Here is an 18,672-nt window from a genome sequence, read left to right as displayed (position 1 = left end):
CTTCAAGTTTCTGGTCTGTGACGTACAGAGATTAGATGTCATCACTCCTGTCCTCACAAGGTAAAAGCTGAACAAACTGAAAATCATGAAGCAGTACAGTGTTTATTTCAAAATGGACTTGTATTAGTTGTAAATATACACTGCAAACTCTAGGGCAACTGCTAAAAAAATTTTTTTAATAAATATAACTGACATCCTAAGGGAGGAGAGAAGATGGAATCACATAAAATCCTCAATTAAAACCAGAAAAGGGGGAATTCCCTGGTGATCCAGTGGTTAAGGACTCTGTGCTCTCACCGCCGAGGGCCTGGGGTGTGATTCCTAGTCAGGGAACTAAGATCCCACAAGCCATGTGACGCAGCACACAAAAAAAAGATAAAACCAGAAAAGGCAGAAAAAGTAGAACACAAAAAAGAAACAACAAAGGCAACGAATAGGGAACAGTTATAAATATGGTAGAAATTAATTCAACTATATCAATCTCTTTAAACGTGAACAGTCTTAATACAAACATGTTTGTTATGCTATGAAGTCATTTCAAGGATCACTGTTATATATATGGGCAATTTAAAAATATTTTAAGCAATATTTGGACGTCTCAAAGACCTTCTTGTACCCTCCTCATAAATACTTAAGAAAGGATAACAGAAACAGTGTTGTAGATATTTATTTCTGGCTGTGTTGGGTCTTAGTTGCGGCACGCGGGATCTTTTGTTGCGGCGCTCAGGCTTTTCATTGTGGCTCTTGGGCTTCTCTCTAGTTGTGATGCGTGGGCTTAGCTGCCCTGCGGCATATGGGATCCTAGTTCCTCAACCAGGGATTGGAAGGCAGATTGTCAACCACTGGACCACCGGGGAAGTCCCATGTAGATATTTAAAATTAAATCTACTCTTGGCCTCTTCAAGCTGATTTCCAACAGTGCTCCAGAGTATAATTTCCTTTAATTTTCTCTGTCTTATCTTGCTGAGAAGGACAATACCCAGCAGACTATCCTGAATTTTCAAAGAATATGTCAACAAAACTCTTTCCTCTCAAATGCCATCCAATGCCACTGTAGCCTATCATTTCCATTGATTTTAACCAATGCTGAATCAAAATTTTGAGTTTATAATTAAGCCCCAGTAGACCAATGGAAATTGGATACAACAAGAGTTGATTCATTGGGTTGTAATAAACTCTGACTTCCAGAGTTCAAGGATCACAAGATCCTCTGTGACCCAGCTCCAAAACTCCCACCTAATGATACTGTTTTCCTGCCTAAGCAACAACCTGCCCTTAACTGCTTTCTCTACATTTCTTTTGAATGACTGTAGCTCTGATCATGTCTCCCTGGTATCCTAATCCCACTGGCGGTGTGTATTGTTAGAAAACATAAAATGCAAGTGTCATAAACAATTCCTAATTAGTATATGAGAACACGAGAGTACAGCTGACCCTTGAACAACACGGGTTTGAACTGCACTTATATGTGTTTTTGTTTGGTTTGTTTCAATAAATACTACAGTACTACACGATCCATCCCCGGATGCAGAAACTTGGATGCGGACTGTAAAGTTATACATAGATTTTCAACTCCAGGGGGTGGGTGGGGTAGTCAGCACCCCTAACGCCCAGGTTGTACAAGCGTCAACGGTACATTCGCAAGGCTGCGTTTTATACCTGTAACATATATTGTGGTCACGTTTTGTTTTAAATTGGAGAATAGGAAATATAATACAGGTAATCGGTACGAAATTACAAGACCCAAAAGTAAGAACTAGGTCTCCCTACCACCCTCATCCACCAGCCACCTGGTACCCTCTCAGAAGACAACCACTGTTACCAGTTTCTTTCCAGGGATATTCTATATCTACTACAAGTAAATACGCATTCTTTACACATACATTCATATGTAGGTATATACATACATCTTTTTTACATAGTGTATACTATACACATTCTTCACATTGTTTTTCATTTATGTCCTAATGTTCTTATTGATATATAAGATCCTGACAAGCTGGGGCATGTAGTGGTGGCATAACCAATTTCTAACTGACCTTAGTAAACCATAAAGAGGCTATCACAGTACTGAGTATGTAGGAAATTCTAAAATCTTTATCTGTGTTTCTTAATTGATGCCCTATTATGTACTTATCCTATATTACACACTTTATACTTTATTATAATAACCCTTTGAGGTGCAGTTTATTAAATTTTATTACTATTTTATAGGTGAAGAAATGGAAGCTCAGAGAGCTTAACTAGCCCAAAATCCCAACTAGAAAGTGACAGAGTGGCCTCACTCCGAAGCCCATGTACAGTAAGTCCCCTACATATGAACGAGTTCCATTACGAGAGTGGGTTCGTAGGTCCAACAAAGTTAGCCTAGGTACCCAACTAACACAATCAACTATACAGTACTCTACTGTAATAGGTTTTTAATACTTTTCACACAAATAATCATAAAAAACATACACAAAATAAAACATTTTTAATCTTACAGTAGAGTACCTTGAAAAGTACGGTAGTACAGTACAACAGCTGGCATACAGGGGCACTTTAATATCTTCGAAAGTTCACAACTTGAAGGTTCGTATGTAGGGGACTTACTGTATTCTGTACCATACCAACTGCATCTCTGATCTTAACAGACAATTTTTTTTAAATATAGTATTCTTCTGTATTTTTTATTTTGTTTAATTCAAAGATACATCACAGTTGTCCTCAACAATAGAAAGAGACTCTGCTAAAATATCTAATTCCTCTCAGCTACTTGAATTACATGTGGATATTGCCTTCTATAATTATATTCCTATAGCAGTAAAACTAGAAAAAAATTACAGATAGAGATTTCTATATTTGGCTTACTGCAGAACAAGTTACATGACAAAGGGTGACAAAACTTCAACCTTCATATTTTGGAAACAAGATTTGCCATTTAACACAAATTTCCTTCTTTGAACTGGACAGTCTTTAGGGTTAAACCCAAACATAGCTATATCCATATTGGAGGTACTTCAACAGCTCAAGGCTGAAATTCCCACACCGTGCTTGTTGTCAGTCCGTTGTTCTCCTGCCTAGTGGGCTCTGGAAGTGAATATTCTGCTACTTTGTGCAGTTGATGCTGAATGCTATGTCCACTGAACTGGGGTCGCCCAGGGTCACCAATCAGTACTCGAGTTCTGTAGACCCAAAAGCAATTTTTCAGCCATTGATGTAGACTGTCTGCAAGGTCTTCATCATAGAACATATCTCCAAGCACAACAAGGTCCCACTTATCTTGTTCCAAATCCAGCATGTTTTTGGTTAAAATGGGAAAAGGATTCAGTTGGTTCAACTCACAGTTTAGTGTAATAGCCATTCCTGCAACTTTAAAAAAGCACATAGTGAATTGGTATATGCTAAGTTGTTTTAATTCCCTATTAATTAATTTAAATAATCTAGAAAATCTCCAACAATATGTTTTTTTTCCCATTCTGTTGAAAGTTGTTTTTTTAGGTAAAGAAGCCTAAAGTGTATGCCAATATAAGCTATTTCCTGCAATTCTCAAATATATGAATATCCTGAAAATAAAACAATACCAAACACCTGGAAATGTTGAGGTTTTAAGGAACATTTGCTGATCTACAAGCCTTGTGCAGCAGGATGACAAGTTGGACCTGAGACCCCATACACAATAAAGCTCCTCAAGGGCTAGATCCTCAGTGAAAGGGAAGACTAGAAGAAAATCAGATAAAATTAAACCTTACCTGTCTCAACTTGGGTTCGAATGGAATAAAATCTCCCTCAAAGACACTGGCCTATCTTCACTTGGGTTTTGGTCAAATAAACACTACCTACATATTTCAGGAAATGCCTAGCCCAGCAATGACCAACAGTTAAGTGCTCCCAGGTTGGTATCACTTTGGTATATCTGCCAGACACAAATAGAAGTCCTCCTGTGAAAAATGCACCATCAACTCAGGCCTCACAGGATTCCCACAGATAATGTCCCACTGAGTAAGTTCACAATATCAGATTATAAGATTCACATGGAAATGGGCTAGGCTATGATGGGTTGAGGCATCTGTAGATATTTATCCTGGAAGAAAAAAAGATGAGCTTCAAATATTTTAAAATGTGAAATTCTTACTAGGGTCTATGTCATTGGCCAAGATCGTTAAAGCTCCACTCATCTTAGCAGCGATAGCTGTAGCTCCACATCCACTCCCAATATCTAACACAGATTTTCCTCTGACAACGTCAGGATTATCCAAAAGATACCTAAATTAGAAAGAAAAGGGAAAACATTATCTAAGATAGAAGAAGGTCAATAAGAGGTGTACAAAAATTTTTCTTTGGATTGACTGGACAAAGAAATAGTGAAACTTAGCAGAAGAATTTGGTCCAACATTGGCAAGTTTGGCCTGACCAGAATGAGATAAAATGTCAATCTTAAGAGCTGGGCAGAGGTGGCAGAGGGAGGACCTAGTCATTTTGGTCTTTCTCTTTGGCAGGTGTGAAGAGCAGTTCCATACAACTGACTAATCATGCTCTTCAAGTCAACTTTTTAGAAGTAGTGAGCACTTACTGTGATCCAGAAACTACTAAGCACCAAAAACACAGACTGACAAAATACTGCTAAAGTCAGGACTCAGTAAGCTAGATGCAAAATTCACAGTCTCCTTTTCATTGTTCAACAGAGAGTGGTTTTACCTACTGCTTGAACTGTTTTATAATGACCTCTCTGGTAAGGTACAATCAAAGTCCAGTTCAACCAAAGAATTTGGACCTGGGCTAAGTAATTACCAAGCAAGTGACGATGAATGGGAAAACACTGAAATAATAAATGTCAACTGACACTTGACCTTAGTATTGTAATAATAAAGAAGAGCAGAGGGAATTCCCTGGCGGTCCAGTGGATAGCATTCAACGCTTTCACTGCTGAGGGCCCATCAGAGAACTAAGATCCAGCAAGCCAAAAAAAGACTAAGGAACTACAGCAAGGTGGGGATGTAGTACCCTGTCTAAAGGGGCAGCTGTTACCCATCTTAAGCTAATTGTTGCCCCACAGAAATGGGGTGTTATCAGAGATTTAAATCCAGTGTTATCAGATATTCTTTTCTTTTTTTTTTTTTTTTGCCTTGCCTCGTGGCTTGTGCCGTCTTAGTTCCCCGACCAGGCAGTGAAAGCACCGAGTCCTAACCAGTGGACCTGGGAATTCCCCAGAGATTCTTTTTTTTCAAATCGAAATAAATTTTTACATGCAATCCCTCAAGTTTTAAATGTTAGCAACTGATTTTTTTTTTTTAAGTTTACAAGTAAAGGCCAAAGAAAATGCATCTGTGGATCACCTATTTGTGACCTCTGATTCAGACAAGTCTCTTAAGGAATTCGATGGCACTTATATTTGGAGTTGATAAACAACAACTTGCATAGATATCACTTAAAATGTATTCTTTTTAATGATATAAGTAAATAAAGCTTGAAAATTTGGCAACACAACAGCCAGAATATTGGACTTGTTAGATATTGGAAAGCTTTCCAGAACTTAGGATTCTCCAAAAGCTCTATGTTTGCATTTATTTATTTTGCATTTAAAACTATATACAACCTGAATTCTGCTAGACCATACCATTCCTGTGAAAGAGAAGTCCTTATCCTTTTCCTTTCAGTTTTGTAACCTCAAGGCATAAAAAGATTAAATCATTTACCAGTCTAAGAGCAAAGACTAGATTAAAATGCTATAAGTTCTTGCCTTTGTTTCAGTGGCTGTTTTAATAAAAAGCACTGTGTGAATGTGTGAGAAAATGTCCTAAAGAAGACCTTTGCAGTATGGGGAGTTAGAAAGGGGGAACCTTAAAAATGCAGAGGCAGTGCCGCAACTAAGAGCCCGTATGCCACAACTAAGACCGAGCGCAGCCAAATAAATATTTTTTAAAAAATAATTTTAATGCAGGTGCAACTCCAGAGTTCACCTGAGTAATGTCCCAATCACTCACATCCCTCATCCTTTGGGAGCCTGGGAAGAGGCAGTGATGGAGGAAGTGTAAGGTTTAAGGAGCAATATTTACAGGATTAAACCAGGCGACCTGAAGGACTGGGGCTTTAAGCTCCACTGAGGAACTCTGCACGGACCATGCATCATGAACCATGAACCTGAGAACAGTGTGAGATTTCTGGATCATGACCAGCTACCTAGGGTCTTGATAGCTGACCTAGGATTTCTCTTGGGGAGAGAGCTATATATCGGGAAACACCTTGATAAGCTTGGAGCAGAAGGTAAAGCTATGCAACAAAGCAACCCAAAACTTTTCCTAAACTGCTCTAAATTAAGAAAAGAATTTGGGGTTTTACTCTGGTTTTCTGTGAGGAACAGGGAGAACAAGGCATTGGAAGGGGCTGAAAAGAGTAAGGATATGCGGAGCCCTAAAGGTTCCCACTTCACTTACGGCCGTACCTAGACAGGGCTTGGCCTCCTGGCCAGTAGACTGCCCAGTAAGGATCACTGTGGGGCCACAGGTCAGCTCTCTCCCACCAGAACTTGCATCTGGGGGTCAAAAGCCGCAACTGGATTTCAGGGGTGAGGCTACCACGGTTGGTGACTTCAGTGTTCTCCTCCAGGAAAGCTTTCATCTCAGGGTCCAAAAAGCTTCCGGTTTCCCTCCAGGGGCAGTGGCCCCAGGGAAACAAAGGAAAACCGCTGCTTCTCACAGCCTTCCGAAGGACACCACAGCGGTTCATGGCAAATGATGTAAACGCTCTCCAACCTGGGCTCAAGGCCATCGGTCCTGTCCCAAAGCACAGGTTTGTTGGTGCTGCTCTTAATAACAGCTGCTCCTCCTCCTCCTTCCTGGGGAAAGAATAAGGGTCTGGCTGCCAAACTGATCTCAACTGGAATCTCTGGACCTCTAAAAACATAAATAATACTGAAAACTCCAAGGCTCACCAACACTTCCAAATCCTATTGCATAGTAAGAAAATGTTAGTGTTAGCTCTGTAGCAGATGCTGCACAAGTGCAAGTTCATTTTAGGTGAAAGCGTTGGTGCATTAATTTAGGAAAATCCAATCTTCTAAAAGATGCCTTTCCACAACAGAATCCTTTGTAGTAACTTATAACAACAAATATACAAGCATCTGATTTTGAGAGAATCCTCAGGAACACGCCTTTTACATAAAATAAGGTATACCTTTAAAGTTCTTTCATTCATTTAATAAATCACTTCCCTTTAAGCAGGCACTGTGCTTGGCAACTGTGAACAAAATTAACAAAGTCCCCATCTTCAGGAAGCTTAGATTCTAGTGATGGAATAGAGCAATTATCAGGGCAAACACAGTTCTTGCCTTTATGAAGTCTAGCCAAGATTGTGCAGATTGCCAAATTGTAACTGTGGTTAGAGATATACAAATTATACTGACTGCTCAATAAAGATAGTCCTAGCATAAAACATCAATGTAATCAAGATTCAGGTGTTTTCCTAAAAACAAACAAAAACAAAACAAACAAAAAACTATGGATTTAATTGTAATAAAAGAATATCAACTTCCAAATCTCTTTCTGTAAATACCTCTGATGAGTCATCTTTACCAAACCTGGACTTAATAGAAAGACACCTTGATAAAAATAAGAATGAGGAAGAGCAGTTTAAGCACAAATTATACACCCAGTTGTTTGGGACCTCTGATCTGTTCTGCATAAATATATAAATAGTCTTACATCCACCCAAGTACTTAGAGTAGGGGCCCCAAACTCAAATGCCTACCCAGGGCCAGACTGGTGATAAATGAGTGATGCAGGCTGGTTGTTAGATCACAGAAGGGCTGTGGCAAACTGGAAACTATTTCAAAACAGTCCCCAGCCAGGGGACACGTGGCCAGATCTTTCAATTTCTCAAAACAATCCAGCTATTTACCCATAAACTCCCACTTTTAAACGTGGGCAGTTAGTTAAAATACCAAGACACGAGGAGGGGCAAAATGTCTGTCTGTGAACCAAGGACAGACCTTAAGTGGGTGCAGCCCACGTTTATTCCTTGTAATCTACGGGTCTCTAACGGCCTGACCTCATTGGACTAATCGTGTAGGGAAGGATTGGGTCAGCCCTTGAATCTCACGAGCCTAAGGTTTGAAAAGACAGCAGAGCAAATACAAGATGATTGATTTTGGACACCCTGTCATGCAGACCGATGATGCCCCGCCCACGCCAGCACCAATGAAGCATCCGTTATGAATATGTGATTATGCGGTGGATACTTGGTACCTGTATTAACTGGTACGGTGAGAAGACAGGTTTAAAGGGGCAAGTTACAAAGTGTTATCACGTAACTTCCCTCGAAGGAGGACGGGAGTCAGTCTTAAAGGGGCAGGCACAGTCCTCCTTTTCTCCTTACCTGGCTGTGCTAACACCGTCCCGGGAAGCTAAGCACAGGTCAGGTCTGTCACTCGCCTTTGCGCCTCTTTTCGCGCCTTCTTTACAACTGCACGGTGGGTCCCACCTCCCCCCCAGAGCCGGGCCCCAACACCCAGCACCCCCACCCCCGCCCTGCGTCCCCGCCCCGCCCTCCTGCTCCGCCCTCCTTCCCGGCAGCACTTTCTCTCCCTTACCTGGGCTTCTTAAAGGGACAGGAAGTGCGAAATCAGCCGGCGCCCTGACCTCATTTGGGAAATAAGGGAATGTCAAATACTGATTTCTAAAAAATCCACTCTGAAGCCGTGGATCATCTGCTTCGTGTCAATCACACTTCTAGGCACTGGGCATAGAGCGGTGAGCAAAATAGACAGCACAAGCCCTTAATGACGCTTATATTCAACTGGAATTAAATCATAATATGTCATCCCTTTTATAATAATTTTCCTACACGTACAATCTTTTTTGTTTTTCAACTGTAACTTCTCCTTTCAATAACACTCACTGATTCTCTTGCTAGTAATGATTCTTAATAGATGTTCAAGATCAGTTTGTCTAAGGACTTCTCTGGCAGTCCAGTGGTTAAGACTACACGCTTGCACTGCAGGGGGCGCGGTTGCATCCTTGGTCAGAGAACTAAGATCCCGCATGCCGCCCACCCCCCACTCCCCACTCCCCACCCCCGGTTGAAAAATCAATTTGTCTAAGGATTTTTTTTTTAATGGATGAGCAATCAAGCCACATTATTTTTGGCTGCCTTGGGTCTTGTTGCTGCGCATGGGCTTTCTCTCGTTGCGGCGAGCGGGGGGCTACTCTTTGTTGCCGTGCGCGGGCTTCTCATTGCGGTGGTTTCTCTTGTTGCAGAGCAGGGGCTCTAGGCACGGGGCGCTTCAGTAGTTGTGGCTCGCAGGCTCAGTAGTTGTGGCGCACACGCTTAGTTGCTCTGCGGCATGTGTGATCTTCGCGGACCAGGGCTCGAACCCGTGTCCCCTGTATTGGCAGGCAGATTCTTAACCACTGCGCCACCAGGGAAATCAAGGATTATTGTTTTTAACCAGCTTCTGTATTCTATCCCAGTGATAGTTTTAAAATCGATCTGCTTCTCTCCATCCCTCCTGCCTCTGCCTTATGATTGCTTGCTTGAATTCCTGCTACTGGTCTCTCTGCAATCCTGCCTTCCTCTATCCCATTCTCTATAGTGCAGCTGAAATGGTTTTTTCTGAAACTTTCATTCCATAGTCCAAAAAAAGGCCTTACATTCCTACAAGATAAGATAAACCAGATAAGCCAAGAGAAACAGACTGTAAGCCCTGAGAAACAAACGTGGATTTTCTTTTCTATTGTTTGGTGGTGTTTTTGTTTTTTGTTTTTGGTCACGCCACTTTTCATGCGAGATGATCTTAGTTCCGCAACCGGCGACCCCTGCATTGGGAGCTGCCTGGTCCTAACCACTGGACTGCCAGGGAAGTCCTGCCCTTTTGTTCTTTTTAATTGAAAGAACTGTCTCGCTTTTATCAAAATTGACCCAAATGCAACAAAGCAGACCCATCAACTGTCTGATAACAATTGAGCTATCATCTGACCTTGTGATTTTTGCCTTTAAATATGTGCCTACATTTTTGTACACGAGCCAATTCTCTAATAACTGGACACTCTTGCAAGTGCAAGTAAAAATAATTTATCCCCATACTCAAATTTGTTTTTAAGCGTTTTTTGAACAAGTTATTTAATTATACTTATTAGTTGTATGTCCTTGGGCACATTATTAAACCTTCCTAATGAAGGGGATTAGGATATGCCATTGTGGCACAAGAATTATTTTGAGCGAAAGAGTTTCTGAAATCTCTTATCTGCCTAAAGCTGACTCTCCCAAAAGAACTCAACTGTCATAAAACTCCTCCTTGAGAACAACTTTAATCTTCTTGGACTTGAGAAGTGGGCACCACACCCAAACAGACATTGTCTCAAGGCTATCATATCTCCTATCTACTCTCCTAAAAAAACATTTATCTTTACAAAAAGTCACTCCCATAAGTGCCCTTTCTCTCCTTCCCCATCACCTATGATGAAATAAAATATATGTTTTCTAAGGCAGGACAAGAGAATTTAAGCATAGCAGATGCCCTTCCTGACAGGGCTCTTCCTAATGTGCAATATGCATCTACATTATACATTAACCAGATCTCCTCAAAGGCAGGAATGTCTGCTCAACCATAAAGATCATTTTTTCCCCTTCTTCTGACGCCAGCAATGTAACTCCTTAGAAGATAACATTCTTTTCTTAATCCTGTAAGGGGTCATGGTGACCTGCTGCTCCCTTCCTACATGTAGGTCTGGACTTTGTATCTCTGGTTAACGTTATGTAAAATGTCAGTGTGTCATTTTGATGAACGATCCTTTGTCTCAAAAATGTATATAAATGTGCTTTCGACTTCTAACTAGGGGAACAGCCCTCAGAGTTTTCTGAAAGACTGTCTCCAGGGTTATAATCCTCAGGTTGGCTCGGAAAAAAACCTCTATTTCTTCTTTAGATTGACTATTAATTAATTTTTCATCAACACCTACTAAGTTAGGTATATAAACACAAAATTTTAACCACCCCCTATGAGTTATTCATCACTGAATTCTCATGTGCCTATGCACTGCATGTGTAAACTCTGTTTTTTTTCTCCTGTTAATCTGTCTTTTGTCAGTTTAACTTGCAGATCCCAGACACTGAACATACCAAACGTAAGGTAGATAGCTAGTGGGAAGCAGCCGCATAGCACAGGGAGATCAGCTCGGTGCTTTGTGACCGCCTGGAGGGGTGGGATAGGGAGGGTGGGAGGGAGGGAGACGCAAGCGGGAAGAGATATGGGAATATATGTATATATATAACGGATTCATTTTGTTGTGAAGCTGAAACTAACATACCATTGTAAAGCAATTATACTCCAATAAAGATGTTAAAAAAAAAAAAAAACCACTGTGAGATATCACCTCACATCAATTAGAATGGCTGCCGTCAAAAAGACAAGAAATAACAAGTACTGGCAAGGATATGGGAAAAAGAGAACCCTTGGGCATTGTTGGTGAGGATGTAAATATTGGTACAGCCACTATGGAAAACAGTATGAAGGTTCCTCAAAAATTAAAAATAGAACTACCATATGATCTAGCAATCCCACTTCTGGGTATATATCCAAGGAAAATAAAAACAGGATCTCAAGGAGATATCTGCATCACCATGTTCACTGCAGCATTATTCACAACACCCAAGATATGGAAACAACCTAAGTGTCTGTCAGTGGATGAATGGATAAAGAAGGTGTTTTTTATATATATATATATATATACACACACACACACACACACACACACACACACACACACACCTGAATACTATTCAGCCATGTGAAGAAGGACATCCTGCCATTTGTGATAATATGAATGGAACTTGAGGGCACTAAATTAAATGAAAAAAGACAGAGAAAGAGAAATACTGCATGATCTCATTTATATGTGGAATCTAAAAATGCTTAAGTCATAGGAACAGAGATTAAAATGGTGGTTACCAGGGGTGTGGGGGCAAAGGGGTGATATTGGTTAAAGAGCACAAACTTCCACTTGTAAGATGAATAAGTTCTGAGAAACGAATGTACAGAATGGTGATTATGGTTAATACTGTATTTTATACTTGAAAGTTGCTAAGAGAATGAGTAGATCTTAAAAATTCTCATCATTAAAAAGAAATAGTATATTATTAAAAAAAAAAAAAGAAGGTAAAGGAAAGTTTTTCCTCCCCTACACTAAGTATCAGTGTTCTCCTCTGTAAAATAATAATGATGATAATAATAATGTATTGGGAGGATTTAATGGGATAAAAAGTAAAGTGCTTAGCACAGTTCCTGGCATATCGTAAACGCTGTGATTATCATTATTGGAACTATGGAGTTAGTGCTGGTAAGACGCAGACTGGAGGCTGAAGATCAGGTTTTCAGCGAAGAGTGAGGGGGATCAGATTTGAGTTTTAGAAAACCGTTTTAAGCTGCTGGTATCAAAGAGAGAGGTTGGATTGAAGGAGACATCCCTTGAAGAATGTGGTGGTAACCCAAGCAAGCACTGATGAGGGCATGGAAAGAATTGGACACATCTGAACGTGACTCAGGAAAAGCCATTAGCAGGACTTGGAGAGCAATTAAATATGCTTGCTTAACCATAATGAGAGACAATCTAAGGGAAAGATATCATTTTTTCTTTATCAACTTGACCTGAATGACCGTGCTATCTGATCTCATTCTTCCTTGCTTGAAAGCCTCTCTGGCTCCCCATGCCTTCAATATCAGAGCCGAATTCCTGATCACAGCTTCCGAAGCTCTTGGTAATCAGTCCCTACTTACCCATCCTGCCTTGTTTCAGAACCCTCCCCTCCTCTACACTTTGCTTTCTTGTGGCAAGCCCTTGTCCTCTCACTCCATGCCTTGCTTAAGACAAAGTTGCTGGGGCCACCACACATACACCCTCTCCTCACTGACCCTAACCACCTCCTTACCCTTCAGAACGCAGCTCAGAGTTAAGGCCCTCAGAAATGGCCCCTACACACACACTGATCTTGACATTTTCTTAGCTTCCTATAGATATATCTGTAAGGCCAACTGGCCCGAGGCAGGGGAACGCAATCAGACTCACAGGTTGCATCAGACCGAAACTTTCCGGACCACCCAGTTCCAGGAACTGACCTGGGGACTTTCTGGACCACCCAGTTCCAGGAACTGACCTGGGGACTTTCCACCCGGCCCAGCCTTCCCGCCTTTCGAGGGGCGGGACTAACGGTCCCAAGACTGATGCAACCGGCACTAGATACTGCCACGATAGCCGAAAAGACCACCAAATAAGGAATACTCTGTGCGCCCTCCCGGATTCACCACACCCCTTTCCCTTCTTCCCCTATAAATTCTGCCCAAACCCTCACCCGGGCGCGACTTCTCTGGCCCCTTTCTCTCGAACCAGTGAACCTCGCCCGGGAGCGTACCCAAATAAAGCTTGATTAAGCTCTCCTCCGTTTCTTGCTGCCGTTCCTTACAATATCCAGCAAGAGCGCCATGCAGAACTGTCACTGCCTGCCTCCTCTACTGGGCTTAGAGGCAGACCATCTCACTCCTCTTTTACCTTCTGCCACAGTTAAGACACTCAATAAATTCTGTTAAATGAAAGAGAAAGCAAATAAAGGAGGAAATTAACAAATATTATATATCAGTGTCTCATTTCCAAATGTTATTTTTAACAGCTTTATTGAGGTATAACTTACGTACAATAAACTTCACATATTTAAAGTGTACAATTTGGTGTTTTGCTATGTGTATACCCTCGTGAAATTGTCACCAAAATCAAGAGACTGAACGTATTCAGGGCCCTGTGTTATCTCTCCCTCCTGTCCTCCACATCCCCTCCATCCCCAGGTAGCTGCTGATCTGCTTTCTGTCACTATAGATTAGTTTGCATTTTCTAGATTTTTATATAAATGCAGTTATACAGTATGTTCTCTTTTGTCTTTGCTTTCACTCAACATGATTATTTTGAGATTCATCTGTTGTTTCATGCATCAATTGTTCACTCCTTTTCATTGCTAAGTAGTTTTCCATTGTATGTATATATAAAATGTGTTTATCCGTTTATCTATTGATGAATATCTGGGGGGGTTGTTTGTTTGCTATTACAAATAAAGCTGCTTTGAATATTTGTGCACATGTCTTTGTATGGACATATGCTTTCTTTTCCATTGGGCAAATACTTAGGAGTGAAATGGCTCGATCACATGGTGGTGTGATTAACTGCAAACCTTCTCCAAAAGGGTTGTCATTTTCCATTCCCATCATCAGTGAATGAGAATCCCAGTTCCTTCCATGTGTTGAGGAAAACAATTTCATTTTTCTGAGTTGCGGCCTAGTCGTTTTACAGTATAAAAACACCACTCACACCTAGAGTCTGAGCATTTAGAAAAAAACTTGAGTCGAGGATACCCACAGTAAGTACCCGCTTTGTGTTTCCCGGGGCACCTTTTAAAATAACCACTTTGGGTTAAGCCTGCTGAAAGTTAGTGACCTCTGCCCAACTACCTCATGAGTAATAGGTGCTTGCTACCCTGCTCTCCATCTCCTGCTCGCCCGGCTCTCCCTTCCCCCAGCTCATTGCACCCTCTTGCTTCTGGGGTCTGTAAGTAATAATAAATCTTGTGATTCTACTTCCTTTGAGTGGGTGTGCTGAAATTGCATCTTCAATCAAAATGACCTGTGGGGCTTTACTTTCCTAAATGGGAGCTCGGATGCTGAGGCAGCCTGACTCTGGATGGGTGTCTTGTGCCCCTTCATTCATCAGGTCATAATCTACATGTTCTTTTTTTTTTTTTTTTTTTTTTTTGCGGTACGCAGGCCTCTCACTGTTGTGGCCTCTCCCGTTGCGGAGCACAGGCTCCGGACGCACAGGCTCAGCGGCCATGGCTCACGGGCCCAGCCGCTCCGCGGCATCTGGAACCTTCCCGGACAGGGGCACGAACCCGTGTGCCTTGGATCGGCAGGCAGACTCTCAACCGCTGCGCCACCAGAGAAGCCCCCTAGGCTACCTTTTAAACACCGGTCACTAAGTCATGCCTAAAAATTCCGGCATCTGGCCCTTTAAGACCAGTTTGTTGTAGAAAGGATTGCGCGCCCACTGAGAAGTGAAATCCTCAGCCAACTAAAGCTATAGTGCCATCTAGTGGTAATTTAGGTGCGTCTGAGCTAAAGTGGTAAAAATAAAAAAATAATAAAGAGCAAAGATTCTCACCCACAATTTGACCACACACTGGTATACTTGTTTAGTTGTAGGATGTGGCAGGAATACTTCTCACTGATAAAAGTTAAGGCCTGGGGCTCCCCTGGTGGCACAGTGGTTAAGAATTTGCCAGCCAATGCAGGAGACACGGATTCAATCCCTGGTCCGGGAAGATCCCACATGCCACGGAGCAACTAAGCCCCGAGCACCACAACTACTGAGCCTGCGCTCTAGAGCCCGCGCACCACAACTACTGAAGCTTGTGAGCCTAGAGCCCGTGCTCCACAACAGAAGCCACCGCATGAGAAGCCCGTGCACTGCAACGAAGAGTAGCCCCCACTTGCCTCAACTAGAGAAAGCCCACGCGCACCAACGAAGACCCAACGCAGCCAAAAATAAATAAAATTGATTCTTTAAAAAAAAAAAAAAAGGGAAAAACGAGTTAAGGCCTAAAATTTAGGAAAGATTTGGTATCACCCATGACACATTCTCCATCTCTGGCTGTCTCCTTCTCTCTCTCTCTCTCTCTCTCTCTCTCTCTCTCTCTCACACACACACACACACACACACACACACACACACATACACACCACACTCCACAACTAACCCCCCAGGAAACCCGTAGTCTCTACCTTCAAAATATACCCAGAATCTGGCCTCTCTTCACCACCTGCAGCACTTCCCTCTAGTACAAGCCACTATCACCTCTAGCCTGGATTATCGTGATGGTCTCCTAACCAACCCCTTGATTTCTGCCCTTGCTCCCTGTGGTCTATTTGCAACAAAAAAGCCAAAGTGATCCTTTTAAAAGGAAGTTAGGTCCTGTCGATGCTCCACTGGAACCCTCCGACATCACCCCGTTGCCCATTCCCGTCACATCCAGCCCAGCCCCTTCTCTGACATCCACTCCTACTGCCTTCCCCTTTCGACGACTTTTCAAATACACTTGGCCAACTTTTGTTTTGCTTTTGCTGTCCTGCGAGGCTTGTGGGATCTTTTTCTCCCCACCAGGGACTGAACCCGGGCCCTCCTCAGTGAGAGCACGGAGTCCTAACCACTGGATGCCAGGGAGTTCCCTCCGCCTACAGTCTTGATGTTTTGCAAACACACCTTGCTGTTTCCTGCTTCAGGGTCTTCACACTTGCTCCACCAACAGCCTGGGTTGGTCTTGTCTTAGACGTCTGCACAACTAACCCCTCATATCCTTGATTTTTGTCAAATGCTTTTTCTGCATCAAAGAGAGGATGGCGTGGTTTTCCCCTTCACTATGTTAATGTGGTGTATTACACTGATCAACTTTTGTATTTGAATCATCCTTGCCTTCCAGAGGTGAATCCCACTTAGTCATGGTGTATAATCCTTTTAATGTGCTGCTGAATTTGGTTGTCTAGTACTTTGCTGAGGATTTTTACCCCTCAACTCCTCTAAGTCTTTGCTCAAATGCTACCATCTCCATGAGGTCTGACCACCCTATTTAAAATTGCAAACAATTTCCCATCTTTGTTTTTTTTTAATTTATTATTATTATTTTTTAATATTTATTTTTGGCTGTGTAGGGTCTTCGTTTCTGTGCGAGGGCTTTCTCTAGCTGCGGCAAGCGGGGGCCACTCTTCATCGCAGTGCGTGGACCTCTCACTATCGCGGCCTCTCTTGCTGCGGAGCACAGGCTCCAGACGCGCAGGCTCAGTAGTTGTGGCTCACGGGCCTAGTGGCTCTGCGGCATGTGGGATCCTCCCAGACCAGGGCTCGAACCCGTGTCCCCTGCACTGGCAGGCAGACTCTCAACCGCTGCGCCACAAGGGAAGCCCCCCAGTTTTGTTTTTCTCCATAGACATTCATCACTTATTTGGCTTGTTGAACTCCCACGAGGACAGGGACTTGCCGTGAGGACAGAAATTTGTTTCCTTTTTCCCTTTTTTCTAATTGAGGTCTAATTCACATAGGCTGAAGACACAAATCTCAAGTGAACAATCTGATGAGAATTTTGGTAAATGTAATGCACGTAACCATGTAACACACACCTATCGAAACAGAACATTCCCGTTGCCCCGGGAAGTTCCCTTCTGCCCCTTCTCAGTCAGTCTCACACATCCACCCACTCACTGTGTTGATGTCTATCACCATAGGTTAGCTTTCCTTGCTCTGGAGTTTCATATAAATGGAGTTACACAGTTTGTACCCTTTTGTATCTGGCTTCTTTTGCTCAGCATGTTTTTGAGATTCAGTCACGTTGTTGCTTGCGGTGGTCCTTCGCTCCTTTTTCTTGTTCAGTAGCATTCCACTGTGTGAACATAATTCAGTTTGTTTACCTCTTTTTCTGATTATTGACATTTGTGTTGTTTCCAGTTTGAGGCCATTATTGATAAAGCTATAAAGCATCTATGAACATTCTTGTAGAACTCTTCTTGTGGGCATATGTTTTCATGTCTTTGGGGTAAATAACTAAGAGAGGAATTGCTGGACTATAGGGTAGGTGTATGTTTAACTTTATAAGAAACTACTGAACAGTTTTCCAAAATGATTATAACATTTTAAGATTCCTACCAGCTGTGTGTAAGAGCTGCACATCATGGACTGTGGTGTCAGCCATCTCAATTTTAGCCATTCTGCTGGCTGTGGGGTGGGATCTCGTTGTGGTTTTTAACTTGCATTCTCCTATGACTTATTTCCACATGCTTTTTTTTTTTTTATATAAATTTACTTATTTATTTTAGGGCTGTGTTGGGTTTTCATTGCTATGCGCGAGCCTTCTCTAGTTGTGGCAAGCGGGGGCTACTCTTTGTTGCAGTGCATGGGCTCTAGGTATGTGGGCTTCAGTAGCTGTGGCACAAGGGCTCAGTAGTTGTGGCTCACGGGCTCTAAAGTGCAGGCTCAGCAGTTGTGGCACACGGGCTCAGTTGCTCCGCGGTATGTGGGATCTTCCCAGACCAGGGCTTGTACCCGTGTCCCCTGCGTTGGCAGGCAGATTCTCAGCCACTGCACCACCAGGGAAGTTCCCTCCACACGCTTATTGAAGGCTGGGATTTTGTCCATTTTATTTATTGCTTTATTTCCTGCCCATTAGTGCAAGGTGGAGCCCATATTAGGGTATCAATGAATATTTGTTGAATGAATTAATCAATGATTTACTCTAAGAAATAAACAAATTAGATTGGATTCAAGGTTGTTATCCCTTAATAATAACCCAAAGAACATTCTCTCTGACTTGGATTTTGAAATCTTTCTTTAGTGGAAGAGAAAAGATATCCTAGCTTAATTCACTAGGAATGATATTCAACTCACAGCCCATTTTTCCCATTATGAACTAATATTACATTGATAGTCATGGTAGTTAGAATTTGCCATAGTGCTTTAGTTCCCTAAAACTTTGTTTAAATTTTTTCAAATTATTTTATGCCCATAGTGCTATTGCTACTTTTGAACATCATCAGGCTTTTATAGCTTGGGGAGAAAAAAAAATGTAAGAACTTTTAATAAAATTTAGGTAACTAATTGGAAATTATCCTTGGGTTTT

At 42.0% G+C, this 18,672-nt stretch overlaps 1 protein-coding gene and 1 long non-coding RNA gene across 3 annotated transcripts in view; one reads left to right on the top strand and one right to left on the bottom strand.

The window, feature by feature from the left end:
* Positions 1 to 2,181: 2,181 nt before the first annotated feature.
* Positions 2,182 to 8,505, bottom strand: ETFBKMT (electron transfer flavoprotein subunit beta lysine methyltransferase). Of its 2 annotated transcripts, none has more exons than XM_067696091.1 (4): positions 8,353 to 8,505; positions 6,422 to 6,814; positions 4,115 to 4,245; positions 2,182 to 3,351 (listed from the first exon to the last, which is right to left on the bottom strand). In XM_067696091.1, exons 2-4 carry the CDS (start codon positions 6,745 to 6,747, stop codon positions 3,008 to 3,010), a joined length of 801 nt encoding a protein of 266 aa, XP_067552192.1. In that variant the 5' UTR covers positions 6,748 to 6,814; positions 8,353 to 8,505; the 3' UTR covers positions 2,182 to 3,007. The 2 variants fall into 2 exon arrangements, with proteins under 2 accessions (XP_067552192.1, XP_067552193.1); XM_067696092.1 differs by lacking the exon at positions 8,353 to 8,505 and adding an exon at positions 8,223 to 8,326.
* Positions 8,506 to 8,574: 69 nt separating this feature from the next.
* The window catches only part of LOC137202799 (uncharacterized), a 52,615-nt gene continuing 42,517 nt past the window's right edge, over positions 8,575 to 18,672 (top strand). The window contains exon 1 of the long non-coding RNA XR_010932791.1: positions 8,575 to 8,726. This is a non-coding gene — a long non-coding RNA (uncharacterized lncRNA). The remainder of the gene's footprint in view (positions 8,727 to 18,672) is intronic.

Source organism: Pseudorca crassidens, chromosome 11 (genome assembly GCF_039906515.1).
Source record: "Pseudorca crassidens isolate mPseCra1 chromosome 11, mPseCra1.hap1, whole genome shotgun sequence".
Classification (NCBI taxonomy): Eukaryota; Metazoa; Chordata; class Mammalia; order Artiodactyla; family Delphinidae; genus Pseudorca; species Pseudorca crassidens.
The sequence above is the reverse complement of the archived record's forward strand: the minus strand, read 5'-3'. Positions and strand labels throughout refer to the sequence as shown.